Source organism: Microcaecilia unicolor, chromosome 2, assembly GCF_901765095.1.
Source record: "Microcaecilia unicolor chromosome 2, aMicUni1.1, whole genome shotgun sequence".
In the NCBI taxonomy this organism is placed as follows: Eukaryota; Metazoa; Chordata; class Amphibia; order Gymnophiona; family Siphonopidae; genus Microcaecilia; species Microcaecilia unicolor.
The window spans coordinates 11,100,779-11,114,757 of record NC_044032.1 but is presented as its reverse complement, the minus strand read 5'-3'; the positions used below and the strand labels follow the sequence as shown (position 1 = coordinate 11,114,757).

Genomic DNA, 13,979 nt, shown 5'->3' with positions numbered 1-13,979 from the left:
GAGGATAAGACAGTGTGTTTTTTCTTTGTTGAGGTTTACTTGAAATGCATTTGCCCATGAGTCCATGATGTTCAAGCTGATCTTGGTTTCGTTGGTGATTTCTGTCAGTTTAGATTTGTAAGGAATGAATATTGTGACATCGTCTGCATAGATGAAGGGGTTAAGGCCTTGGTTGGATAATGACTTGGCTAGTGGGGTCATCATTAGGTTGAAGAGGATCGGTGATCCTTGTGGTACTCCACAATCTGCTTTCCATGGTGATGATATGTTTGAGTTTGATTTTACTTGGTAATCACGCGAAACCTTTACTGTATGTTATTTGCATAGTCTAATTTTGTGTTAGTATACCAATCTCCTATATTTAAGGTGACACTCCCTGATTGATTATGGTCTGAGAAAGTTTAATTATTTGCCTTTATGATATTATTGTTTTTGTTTGTTTCTTACTATGTTTCTAAATAACAAGAGTTTGTCTTCTGAAAAATTTATACATTTATTAAAAATAACATTTAAAAAAGTTATGAAATCACAAGAGGATTGTGAAAAATTGCAAGAGGACCTTACGAGACTGGGAGACTGGGCGTCTAAATGGCAGATGACGTTTAATGTGAGCAAGTGCAAAGTGATACATGTGGGAAAGAGAAACCCGTATAGCTACGTAATGCAAGGTTCCACGTTAGGAGTCACGGACCAAGAAAGGGATCTAGGTGTCGTCATTGATGATATGTTGAAACCTTCTGCTCAGTGTGCTGCTTCGGCTAAGAAAGCAAATAGAATGTTAGATATTATTAGGAAAGAAATGGAAAACAAAAATGAGGATGTTATAATGCCTTGGTATCGCTCCATGGTGCGACCGCACCTCAAATATTATTTTTAATTCTGGTCACCGATCTCAAAAAAGATATAGTGGAATTAGAAAAGCTACAGAGAAGGGCGACAAAAATGATAAAGGGGATGGGACAACTTCCCTATGAGGAAAGGCTAAAGCGGCTAGGGCTCTTCAGCTTGGAGAAAAGGCGGCTCAGGGGAGATATGATAGAGGTCTATAAAATAATGAGTGGAGTTGAACAGGTAGATGTGAAGCATCTGTTTACGCTTTCCAAAAATACTAGGGGGCATGCAATGAAGCTACAAAGTAGTAAATTTAAAACGAATTGGAGAAATGTTTTCTTCATTCAACATGTAATTCAACTCTGGACTTCGTTGCCAGAAAATGTGGTAAAGGTGGTTAGCTTAGCAGAGTTTAAAAAAGGTTTGGCTGACTTCCTAAAGGAAAAGTCCATAAGACATTATTAAAATGGACTTGGGGAAAGTCCACTGCTTATTTCTAGGATAAGCAGCATAAAATGTACTGTTTTTTTTTGCCAGGTACTTGTGACCTGGATTGGCCACTGTTGGAAACAGGATGCTGGGCTTGATGGCGCTTTGGTCTGTACCAGTATGGCCATACTTATATAGGCTAATTTTTAGATTATGGAAGTTTTCAATGTATCAGGATTTATGGCTCAACTACATTGGCTCCCGGTGGCTGAAAGGATATTGTTTAAGGCATTTTGCTTGTTGTTTCAAATATTTTTATGGTTCTGCCTCACATTTTTTAAATAAATATGATCTCCAATTCACTATTTGGTCACTTGTCTTGTTTAAGGATCAGCTTATTCTCTGTCCTTTTAGAAACTTACATTTTTTGAATATCTAACATGTATACCCCGGAGGAAAGGAGGAACAGGGGTGATAGGATACAGACGTTCAAATATTTGAAAGGTATTAATCTGCAAATGAACCTTTTCCGGAGATGGGAAGGCGGTAGAACGAGAGGACATGAAAGGAGATTGAAGGGGGGCAGACTCAAGAAAAATGTCAGGAAGTATTTTTTCACGGAGAGAGTGGTGGATGCTTGGAATGCCCTCCCACGGGAGGTGGTGGAGAGGAAAATGGTAACGGAATTCAATCATGCGTGGGATAAACATAAAGGAATCCTGTTCCGAGGGAATGGATCCTCAGGAGCTTAGCCGAGATTGGGTGGCAGAACCGGTGGTGGGAGGCGGGGATGGTGCTGGGCAGACTTGTACGGTCTGTGCCCTGAAAAGGACAGGTACAAATCAATGTAGGGTATACACAAAAAGTAGCACATATGAGTTTATCTTGTTGGGCAGACTGGATGGACCGTACAGATCTTTTTCTGCCGTCATCTACTATGTTACTATGATTAACTCTATTTTTTCAGTTATTATAATTCCTGAATGGAATTCTTTCCCATCAATAATTTGTTTGCAACAGAATTATCTGACATTTCGCAAAATGCTGAAAACCTATCTTTTTGGTTGGGTTTAAATAATCATTCTTATTTTTGCTGTGCTGTTTTAAGTATCTGTATAATTTAGATATTGCTCCTTTTGTATACTGCGCTGAACCCAAGTTACTGGAAAGCTGAGATCAATAAGTGTAGCATTAACACTGACATTGACATAAGTGGTACACGGGGGCCAGATCTGTGGCCACCGAGAAAGAGAGTCCAAGGCTGTCTATAGCTCAATTTAGCAGAGATATTTTAATCTTGGTTGTCTTTTGAGTTTATTTATTATCAGTTTTGCTATCCTGCTTATTTTCGAACGAGAAGGCCGGCCATCTTCCGACACAAATCGGGAGATGGCCGGCCATCTCCTGAACCCGGCCAAATCGGTATAACAGCCAATTTTGGCCGGCTTCAACTGCATTCCGTCGCAGCGCCGGCCAAAGTTAAAGGGGGCGTTTCAGCAGGGTACGGAAGGCGGGACGGGGGCGTGGTTACGAGATGGCCAGCTTCGGCCAGTAATGGAAAAAAGAAGGCCGGCTCTGACGAGCACTTGGCCAGCTTCACTTGGTCCATTTATTTTTAGGACCAAGTCTCAAAAAAGTGCCCGAACTGACCAGATGACCACCGGAGGGAATAGGGGATCACCTCCCCTTACTCCCCCAGTGGTCACCAACCCCCTCCCACCCTCACCCCCCAAAATTTTTTTTAAACATTTTTTGCCAGCCTCAAATGTCAAACCCAGCTCCATCCCTGGAGCAGTTTTTAGTGGGTGCAGTGCACTTCAGGCAGGTGGACCCAGGCCCATCCACCCCCTACCTGTTACACTTGTGGTGGTAAATGGGAGCCCTCCAACCCCCCCCCCAAAACCCACTGTACCCACATGTAGGTGCCCCCCTTCACCCATAAGGGCTATGGTAGTGGGAGTGGATTTTGGGTGGGGGTTGGGGGGCTCAGCACCCAAGTTAAGGGAGGTATGCACCTGGGAGCAATTTATGAAGTCCGCTGCAGTGCCCCCTAGGGTGCCCGGTTGGTGTCCTGGCATGTCAGGGGGACCAGTGCACTACAAATGCTGGCTCATAAGTACATAAGTACATAAGTAGTGCCATACTGGGAAAGACCAAAGGTCCATCTAGCCCAGCATCCTGTCACCGACAGTGGCCAATCCAGGTCAAGGGCACCTGGCACGCTCCCCAAACGTAAAAACATTCCAGACAAGTTATACCTAAAAATGCGGAATTTTTCCAAGTCCATTTAATAGCGGTCTATGGACTTGTCCTTTAGGAATCTATCTAACCCCTTTTTAAACTCCGTCAAGCTAACCGCCCGTACCACGTTCTCCGGCAACGAATTCCAGAGTCTAATTACACGTTGGGTGAAGAAAAATTTTCTCCGATTCGTTTTAAATTTACCACACTGTAGCTTCAACTCATGCCCTCTAGTCCTAGTATTTTTGGATAGCGTGAACAGTCGCTTCACATCCACCCGATCCATTCCACTCATTATTTTATACACTTCTATCATATCTCCTCCCATGACCAAATGCCTTGGATTTGGCCGGGTTTGAGATGGCCGGCATCGATTTCCATTATCGCTGAAAACTGATGCCGGCCATCTCAAACCCGGCTATCTCTGACATGTGGCCGGCCCCAGCCGTATTATTGAAACAAAAGATGGCCGGCCATCTTTTTCGATAATACGGTTCGGGACTGCTGTTTGCGGTGCCGGCCATATAGATGGCCGGCGCCGTTCGATTATGCCCCTCCACATGACCTAATAAAATAAATCTCTTTAATAGGGTACAATATAAATCATAATCTATACAGTATACAACATAAGCAATATACATAAACAAAAAAACATAAGAAAAATGAAAGAAAGGTTGAAAATAAGAAAGAAAGGAGTCCTTTTACTAAACTGTGGTAAGAAATGCCTTTACATGGGACTTTCTCCACGCGCTAAGGTCAGTTTTACCATAGCTGTAAAAGGCCTTTTCTATGTTTTTGAATATTTGGCCGTGCGCTAATGCTAGAATCCATGTGTGGCCATTTAATAAAATGGCCGCAGGAGTAGTTGATTCTGCGCTAACGCAGATGAGATGGCTGGTTGGCACAGACATGCTCCCTAAGCAAAATTTTAAAAATAGTAGATGGCAAAACTAACCGTGGAACGCTTTCGCGCGTCCTGTGTTAGAAGCGCATTGGTGCAGCTTAGTAAAAGGACCCCAAAATAAGACTTAGTGCCCTGTTTACTAAGGCACACTAATGTTTTTACCGCACGCTAATGCTAAACACATTCATATATTCCTATGGATGTTTCTAGCATAGGGAGCATTAATTTGTGCGCTAAGAATGCTAGCACGTTTAAGTAAACAGGACCCATAATTCTCAATCCTGAGCTAGCATAGAGGGGCATAATCGAATGGGGGCGCTCATCTCTAAGGGCGGCCCCGTAAAGCGGCATCCCCGATTCGTATTATCGAAATAAGATGGGCGGCCATATTTCGTTTCGATAATACAGTCGGGGACGGCCAAATCTCAACATCTGGGCCGCCCTTAGAGATGGCTGCCATTGGTTTTCGCCGATAATGGAAACTAATGGCAGCCATCTCAAACCCAGCCAAATCCAAGCCATTTGGTCATGGGAGGAGCCAGCATTTGTAGTGCACTGGTCCCCCTGACATGCCAGGACACCAACCGGGCACCCTAGGGGGCACTGCAGTGGACTTCGTAAATTGCTCCCAGGTACATAGCTCCCTTACCTTGGGTGCTGAGCCCCCCAAAACCCACTCCCCACAACTGTACAACACTACCATAGCCCTTAAAGCGTAATGGGGGGCACCTACATGTGGGTACAGTGGGTTTAGGGTGGGCTTTGGAGGGCTCCCATTTACCACCACAAGTGTAACAGGTAGGGGGGGAGGGGCCTGGGTCCGCCTGCCTGAGGTGCATTGCAGTACCAACTAAAAACTGCTCCAGGGACCTGCATAGTGCTGTGATGGAGCTGGGTATGACATTTGAGGCTGGCAAAAAAATGTTTAAAAAATTTTTTTTGGGTGGGAGGGGGTTGGTGACCACTGGGGGAGTAAGGGGAGGTGATCCCCTATTCCCTCCGGTGGTCATCTGGTCAGTTTGGGCACCATTTCAAGGCTTGATTGTGAACAGAAAGGGACCAAGTAAAGTCGGCCAAATGCTCATCAGGGCCGCCCTTTTTTTCCATTATTGGCCGAGGATGGGCAACTGTTAACTACGCCCCCATCCCGCCTTCGGTACACTGCCGACACGCCCCCTTGAACTCTGGCCGTCCCTGCGACGGAAAGCAGTTGAGGCTGGCCAAAATCGGCTTTCGATTATGCCGATTTGGCTGGCCCTGAGAGAAGGCCGCCCATCTCCCGATTTGTGTCGGAAGATGGGCGCCCTTCTCTTTCGAAAATGAGCTGGATAGTTTTCAACACGTGATGAAGGATAACCAAATCAACAAAGACTGTGGGGGTGTACTTTAAAGAAAGGAGACTGGATTTCATATACCGCCTTTCTGTGGTTACAGTCAAAGTCGTATTCTATAAAGGGTGTGTGCCCTTTATAGAATACCACTGTGCCTGTTTTTTTCTGTGCCCATTTTTGAGCACCATTTATAGAATTCCCTCCTGAATGCCTTTAACTGGTAAAGATGGAATAAAATAATGTTTACTAAAAAAAGCACAGGCAGCTCCTTGTGACTCTGGGCAAGTCACTTAACCCTCCATTGCCCCATGTAAGCCACATTGAGCCTGCCATGAGTGGGAAAGCGCAGGGTACAAATATAGCAAAAATAAAAACTTTGACTCCTAACTCACTTGCCCTGTCCTTTTATCATCACCTCTTTATTCCCTTACCCTTAATTGTTCTGTCTGTTTACCTGTCTTATCTAGATTGTAAGCTCTTTGAGTAGGGACTGTCTTTTGTATATGGTGTACAGCGCTGCATATGCCTTGTAGCGCTATAGAAATGATAAGTAGTAGTAAAGCGATTCACATATTATATACAGGTCCTTATTTGTACCTGGGGGCATTGGAGTGTTAAGTGACTTGCCCAGAGTCACAAGGAGCTGCAGTGGGAATTGAACCCAGTTTCCCAGGATCAACGTCCAGTGCACTAACCACTAGGCTACTCCTCCACTAGCAACATTCCATGTAGAATCTCAAATAGGGAAAGGGAAATGGTACTTGATATACCGCCTTTCCGTGGGTTTTTTTGCAATTATATTCAAAGCGGTTTACATAGTATATACAGGTTGTACCTGGGGCTCAGAGTCACAAGGAGCTGCAGTGGGAATTGACTCTGGTTCCCCTGGTTCTCAGCCTACTGCACTAGCCACTAGGCTGTTCCTTCACAACCTTATATGTTTTCAAGACTGGTCCACAAACGTGCTCCATGTGGGAGGGTGGCAGGAAGGAAGGGCTGTATAACATTTGCAAAGACGGTCTTAGGGGAAAGCTGCTTGCATCTGGGAGAAGCTTTTGTGGTCTGAAGAGACCAAAGTAGAACTTTCTGGTCTTAATCCTAGGCAGCAAACACGGTACATCACCCTGCTACCACAATCCCTACCTTAGGCATGCTAGAGGTACTTCTATGACTCAGAACACTGCTAAACAGTTATCCTGGACTCGTGTCTAGGGATTTACCTCTGAAGCCCAATGAAAAGCTAACAGTGCTGGAAAAAGGAACAATGCCACAGATGGAATATATTATTATTTATTATATAAAGAAAAAAAAATATATAAACAGTACTGAAGCAAAATGCCAAGCAAAATACAAAAATAACTTGCTATAAAAATAGATTATCACCAGAATAGATAATACAATATAATTACCCTAACAGACTAACTAAAGGAGTGATTACACAACCCAGTAGAATCCTGAAATCCTAATAATTCTTATAAGAACTTATTACACGTCTTATGCAAAACACAGTGATCAGCTGAATACACAGATCAGAAGTCCTGACGTAAACCTATCTGTCTCAGACCAACTAAGGACTAATTATCCCCGACCATATCCTGTTATCTCACCTTGCCGTCTGTCAGACTCCCAATGGTAGAGAAGCGGAGTTCCTCAGAGTCTCGAGGTGAAAACCTCAGCGAGCCTCCCAGTCTAGGAATAAGGTCTGAGAGTTGCATTCTGAATGTAAATGGTACAGTCTTAGATAAGGCCTGATGTTGTAGCTGAGCAGGCCTTGTCAGTTGGTTACAAGGCGCGCAGTTCACTGGTGTTAGGAAAATCAGTCTCTGGCTCTTCCGAGCGCTCTGTTCACCTGCGTATCCTCCGGTGTTTCTCTCTTCTGGTGTTCTCCTTCCAACTCTGGTGGTCTCTCCACTCTTCTTCCGTCCAAACCTTTGGTTTCCAAGGGTCAGATGATACCTGTGGACCAATCACATACGATGACATAAGGTCCAGCCAGTTTCATGGTCATGAAGGGAGCCTTTGTTATAGATGGCATGCAAACTCCCTATCTGATCGCCATACTCATGGAGCCATGTCTCTCTCTCCTCCAATGTTCCCAGGAGATACTGGGGCTAGTTTGCAACAAAGAATATGTCCTTGGATGAAGTAATTTTGCAAGGCTCAGCAGTAATTTTCCTTTGCAAGAAAGCTGGATTCTGACGGTTACAGATGTATTCAGGTCACAGGCTGTAGAATCCATATTGTTATAAGAACGGTTCAGGCTTGTATAGGCCAAGACCAGCAAAGGTGAGATCTCAGGTAAATACCCCTACACTACGATAAAGCCCGACCATGGCAACATTATGTTGTGGGGTTGCTTTGCAGCAGCAGCGATGGAGAGGGAAAGATAGATAGTGCAAAGTACAGGCAGATCTCAGAGAAATACCTGTTCGTCTACCATAGACCTGGGACTGGGAAGAAGATTCACCTTTCAGCAGGACAATGATCCTGAGCTCAAAGTCGAAGCAATGATGGAGTGACTCAGCAAGAAGTGAATGTCCTTGAGTGGCCCAGTGAAAGCACAGCCCTGAATCTGATAGGAAATATGTGGAAAGACAGACAACCTGTCAACAAGAAGGAACTTGAGCTACTCTGTTGAGAAGGATGAGCATAAACTGCTCCATCCCATATCTCTAGAGATTTAAGGCCTGTTATTGCTGTTAAAAGGGCTTCCAGGAATTAGCGCAATCAAAGCTGTTCAGTCTTATGCAATCAAAACTTTCTCGTTTCTTATTCTTGACTACTTTTGGAATATTTGTATACTTGTCCGTTCATGGTTTTCTGCAAATGTAGAGTAGTGTAGATCAGTGAAACAGATTCCTACTTTAATACATTTTGAATTATATTTTTTTAGGCATCAGAATATGAAAAATGCACAAGGGTGTGAAGACTTTTACAAGGCCCTGCAGATCTGGCCTATTGGAGCCTTCCATGATGAAATCCAACAGTGACGAAAGCAGGTACTTTCTACAAAAAAAACACAACCCAAGGCTAGACGATCTAGGACGAGAATCAGAGCCTGGCTTTGGAGGACGTAAATCCAAGCTGGAAAAAATTACTTCCGTCAAAAAGAACTAACCGTTCTGAATTTCCACAGGGGAGGTTGATTGCATCAGTGGATATTTCTGTTTCTGCAAGGGTGGCAGAGTTCGAAACAACAATTCTGATTTATGTAGTCAAAAGCAGTGTGCTTTTTGGTGCTGGTACTCAAATGCCAGGCCACCCTTCAAGGGTGGGGTGATCACTGAGAGACCCACCCCACAATAGCCAGGCCCCTTGCAACCAGTCACAGAATCTATGACAAGGCAGAATTGGTGTGTAGAGCCTGAGCACTTTCATTAAAACTTGAGAACCATGGGCCAATTTTAGCAGACAATGGAAAAGGTGTTGGTACTCAGTACCCCCTCAAATAAAGCCCTGGTCAAAAGTGATGGAAGTTAACACAGATGAGTGCTGGTAGCTTATCCCAAACACTCTCGCATGGGGTTTCCACAAGGTGCTCCTTAGATGGTGAGAGTTTGTGCATGTGGTTTCGGAGAACTGGGATGTTAGAGGATGGAAAGAAATGACTCTACTTTCTGCAGATAGAAAGTAATTTTAGGTGACCGAATCCATCCCATGGCTTCCATCTGGATAGTGGATGCTAACGCCCTCCTGCTCCTTTTCCGCCAGTTCCTCGAGCTTGCACATCACCTCCTCTGGAACTTCAGCGTGCCTCCTGCTGTGGAAAGAGAAACCCTGTTTGAGATACCAGAACAAACTTACTTCCATTCTAGCGTAGACTTGGCCTTTTTAGCTGCTCTAGTTGCTTCTGTACTTCAAACCCATCTGAAGAACCTCAAGGCCCTGCAGGTTTTCACTCCTTTGCCCACGGGATGGGGGTAATTCTGTTCTGTCCTTTGATAGCCTTGCACTAGATTATAATGTGACCCTAAAATGTGTTTAATGCCTTTATTGTTATTCTCACTTCTAAGGATTTTCACTGCTGCAGTTCTCACTGCAAAGATATGTGAGCAATGCATTGTGTGTAACGTAGTCTCACAGGTAATGCAGCCACACCTGCCTATCTGTATAAGAACTGTTACCATTGGTTTGTACTGCTGCCAAGACCTCTTCTCTTTCTCAGCCAAGCTTGGCTCCTTTGTCTACCTGCTATCATTTCCTGGTCATTCTTACTATCTCTGTCCTGAGAGGTCAGCCAGGTATGACCTTTCCCTCCAATTGAGGGCTGTCCTCTGGGACCACCCTTGCTACCTGATGGCAGACTGTGTCCCTATTGGTCTCTTTATCGCCTTCTCCCTGGGCCTGTGTGAGCCCTTCTTGGCCTCTCTCTCTCTCCATGAGGCATTCTCCATCTTGCGTCAGACAGCACTTGTCCTGCTAAACTCCTTGGAACGAACTTGGTTTTTTACCTTGAATATATCTTCCTAATGAGATATTGCACTTTCCAGTCACCTAGCTCTAAGCTACTTCTACCTGTTTAACTATTTTCTCACCTCTCTTCAGATTTCTGCCTCCAACCACTGATACAGCTCTCAGAATTACAGAGTCTCTGTGCCCTGGGGCAACACTTCTGAACATCTGACTGTGAGTAAATTATCTGTATTTATTCAATAAAGGAAACTTCAGAAACGAAAGAGAGTTCAGGTCAGGGGCGTAGCTGCTATGGGGCCACGGGGGCCAGGGCCCCCGTAGATTTGGCCCTGGACCCCCTGCCAATGACCCTCTCAGCCTCCCTCCCGCCGCCAACCCGCCGTCAACCTGCCGTCGCCGTCTACTACCTTTGCTGGCGGGGGACCCCAACCCCCGACAACCGAAGCTTCGTTTGGTTTCTGAGTCTGTCTGACGTCCTGCACGTACACAACAGAATGAAGCCTTGCGATCTGCAGGACTTCGTTCTTTTTCTGTGAGTCTGACATCCTACATGTTGTGTACGTGCAGGACGTCAGACAGACTCAGAAACCAAATGAAGCAAGAAGACTTCAGCTGGCGGGGGTTGGGGTCCCCCGCCATCAAAGGTAGGCGATGTCATGGCGACGGCGGGCGGGCCACAGTTGTTGGAGGGGGTTCTGGCGGCGGCGGGGGCTGTCGGCAATGGTGGTGGCGGGGGGGGGGGGGGGTCAGCAGCAGCGCTGGGGGGGCTAAAATGTGCACCCTCACCTCAGCTCTGGACCCCCCTAACGGCGAAGTCCAGATACGCCCTTGCTTCAGGTGTGTTCCGGTGTACCAAGGTTATACTTCAAGATACTGAGACTTTACAGTTAACAAGCCTTAAGAGGCTTGACAAATTCTATAAAGCACACGCTAGGTTTATGTGCTGATTATGCATGGAAATCATTAGGTTTATGGCACTGATGTGTATGTATTGCACATTTGTTTGTAAACGCCCAAATTCCGCCTACGTGCTGTTCTGTAAATATGTGATACAGGAGTGCAGGCCTCGAGTGCCGCAAATAGGCCAGTTTTATAGGACTTCTCTGTCTCTCCACAGGACACCATCATTAACCCCATCACTCAGCTACATCTTTTTGAGGCACCTCGAATATTGTGTTCAATACTGGTCGCCACATCTCAAAAAAGATATAGTGGAATTAGAAAAGGTGCAGAGAAGGGTGACAAAAAATGATAAAGGGGATGGGACGACTTCCCTATGAGGAATGGCTAAAGCAGCTGGGCTCTTCAGCTTGGAGAAAAGACGGCTGAGGGGAGATACGATAGAGGTCTATAAAATAATGAGTGCAGTGGAAAGGGTAGACGTGAATCGTTTGTTTACTCTTTCCAAAAATACCAGGACTAGGGGGCATGTGATGAAGCTAGAAAGTAGAAAATTGAAAACAAATTGGAGAAACATTTTCTTCACTCAACGTGTAATTAAATTTGCCGCCAGATAATGTGGGAAAGGTGTTTAGCTTAGCGGGGTTTTAAAAAGGTTCGGACAGCTTCCTAAAGGAAAAGTCCACAGACCATTATTAAAATGGACTTAGGGAACATTCACTGCTTATTTCTGGGATAAGCAGCATAAAATGTATTGAACTTTTTGGGGATCTTGCCAGGTATTTGTGACCTGGATTGGCCACTGTTGGAAACAGGATGTTGGGCTTGATGGACCTTTGGTCTGTCCCAGTGTGGCAATACTTATGTACTTCTCTGTCTCTCTACAGGACACCATCATTCACCTGCCTCTCTATGAGGTCCCAGCACTCACCTTTGCAGAGCCTGACCATTCAGTGTCACCTGTTTATACTTCCCATCATTCAACTACATTTCTGCAGTGTCACGTCAGTCACCAGCCTCTCCCAGCAGTTCCCAGACTCACCAGTTTCTCTTTTTTGGGCTGGGTCACCACTGTTGCATAGGTCACTTCTAAAAAGAGTTAAGACAAAGAGGGAATTGTGATAAGACACATCATCTCGCCAAGGAGAAGCTTTTATTCTAAGAGGAAGGAGGCTGGCAAGAGAAGATACCCTGTCTGCATTTACCTTCTGCCTCAGGAATGGAGTTTGTTCTTTTCTCATTACCTTAAAGGAAAGAAAGATTAAAATCATCAAAATGTGGCGTAATCCTGGGTATTTAATTCTGGGAAATAAGTTCAAGGCAAGGAACGATCAGGCATTAGGAGCAGGTACTTTTTCTGTCCCTAGAGGGCTCACAATCTAAGCTTTTGTACCTGAGGAAATGGTGCGCTGAAAAATGGCCTGCGGTAGTGTAGGCGTGGGTTTTGGGTGCGCGCAGAATCAAAAAGGCCCTTTTTAAACTTTTGCCAAAAACGGACGTGCGGCAAAATCAAAATTGCAGTGCGTCCATTTTGGGTCTGAGAAAAGACTCACACGGTAACCGGACGGTAATGAGCTACGCGTGCCAAATGCCACTTGGCCACGCGTCAGATACGTGCGGCAGAAAATAAAAATTAATTTTCGGCTACACACCCCACAAAATATTTTTATTTTCTGGTGTGCGGGTGGCAATTGGGTGGTAATCGGCATTTTATGTGTGTAGACCACTACCGCCCGGTTACTGCGTGAGACCTTACCGCTAGGTCAATGGCTTGCGGTAAGGTCTCAGACCCAAAATGGACGTGCGGCAATCTTCATGTTGCCGCACGTCCGTTTTCGGCAAAAATTTTAAAATGGCATTTTTTTTACAGGTGTGCTGAAAAATGAATCTGTGTGCGGCCAAAACACATTTCTACACTACCGCAGGCCATTTTCTAGTTATGCAAACTTAGGGGCCCTTTTACAAAGACGCGCTGAAAAATGGCCTGCGGTAATGTAGACGCATGTTTTTGGTGCCTGCTGAATCATTTTTCAGCGCACCTGTAAAAAAATGCCTTTTAAAACTTTTTGCCGAAAATGGACGTGCGGCAAAATGAAAATCTCCGTTTGTCCATTTTGGGTCTGAGACCTTACTGCTAGTGTGCCTTTGTAAAAGGTGGATGTGAAGGTGGATGTGAAGGTGGATGTGAAGCGTCTGTTCACGCTTTCCAAAAATACTAGGACTAGGGGGCATGCGATGAAACTACAGTGTAGTAAATTTAAAACAAACCGGAGAAAATGTTTCTTCACCCAACGCGTAATTAAACTCTGGAATTCGTTGCCGGAGAACGTGGTGAAGGCGGTTACCTTGGCAGAGTTTAAAAAGGGGTTAGACGGTTTCTTAAAGGACAAGTCCATAAACCGCTACTAAATGGACTTGGGAAAAATCCACAATTCCAGGAATAACATGTATAGAATATTTGTACGTTTGGGAAGCTTGCCAGGTGCCCTTGGCCTGGATTGGACGCTGTCATGGACAGGATGCTGGGCTCGATGGACCCTTGGTCTTTTCCCAGTGTGGCATTACTTATGTACTTATGTAAAGTACCCCTCAGTTTTTTAGCTGCCTTCACCTGGTAGTTTCTCTGCTCAGTATCCAGCCAAGTCTACCCAGATGAAAATCTGCTATAGATACAACCAAGGCTAGTGCTGGATATTGAATTAATCTGCTAAATTTTGAAAACTCATTGCACGAACACCTTCAACCTAACCCCTTTTATACCTGACTAAATAACGTAAATTTAACCAGCCAAAAGGGTCCATTTTTAAACCTGTACTTTAGCTAGGTAAATCTTTGGAAATCTCCTTTCCTTTTATCTCATTATTCAGCCCATCCTCCCACTTAGGGTGGGTTACAGGAAAATGTTCATAAAACACAAAGTTAACATCACA

General features: G+C 44.9%; 1 protein-coding gene across 4 annotated transcripts in view; it reads right to left on the bottom strand.

The window, feature by feature from the left end:
• Window positions 1-9,125: 9,125 nt before the first annotated feature.
• LOC115461812 (sialic acid-binding Ig-like lectin 15) overlaps window positions 9,126-13,979 on the bottom strand; it is a 79,370-nt gene continuing 74,516 nt past the window's right edge. For 3 of the 4 annotated variants that reach the window (XM_030191856.1, XM_030191857.1, XM_030191860.1), the window contains 3 exons: window positions 12,255-12,293; window positions 12,092-12,138; window positions 9,126-9,496 (listed from right to left, as the gene is read on the bottom strand). In XM_030191856.1, the coding sequence (XP_030047716.1) occupies window positions 12,133-12,138; window positions 12,255-12,293 (45 nt within the window). In that variant the 3' untranslated portion in view covers window positions 9,126-9,496; window positions 12,092-12,132. The remainder of the gene's footprint in view (window positions 9,497-12,091; window positions 12,139-12,254; window positions 12,294-13,979) is intronic. The other variant, XM_030191859.1, reaches the window with a different exon arrangement.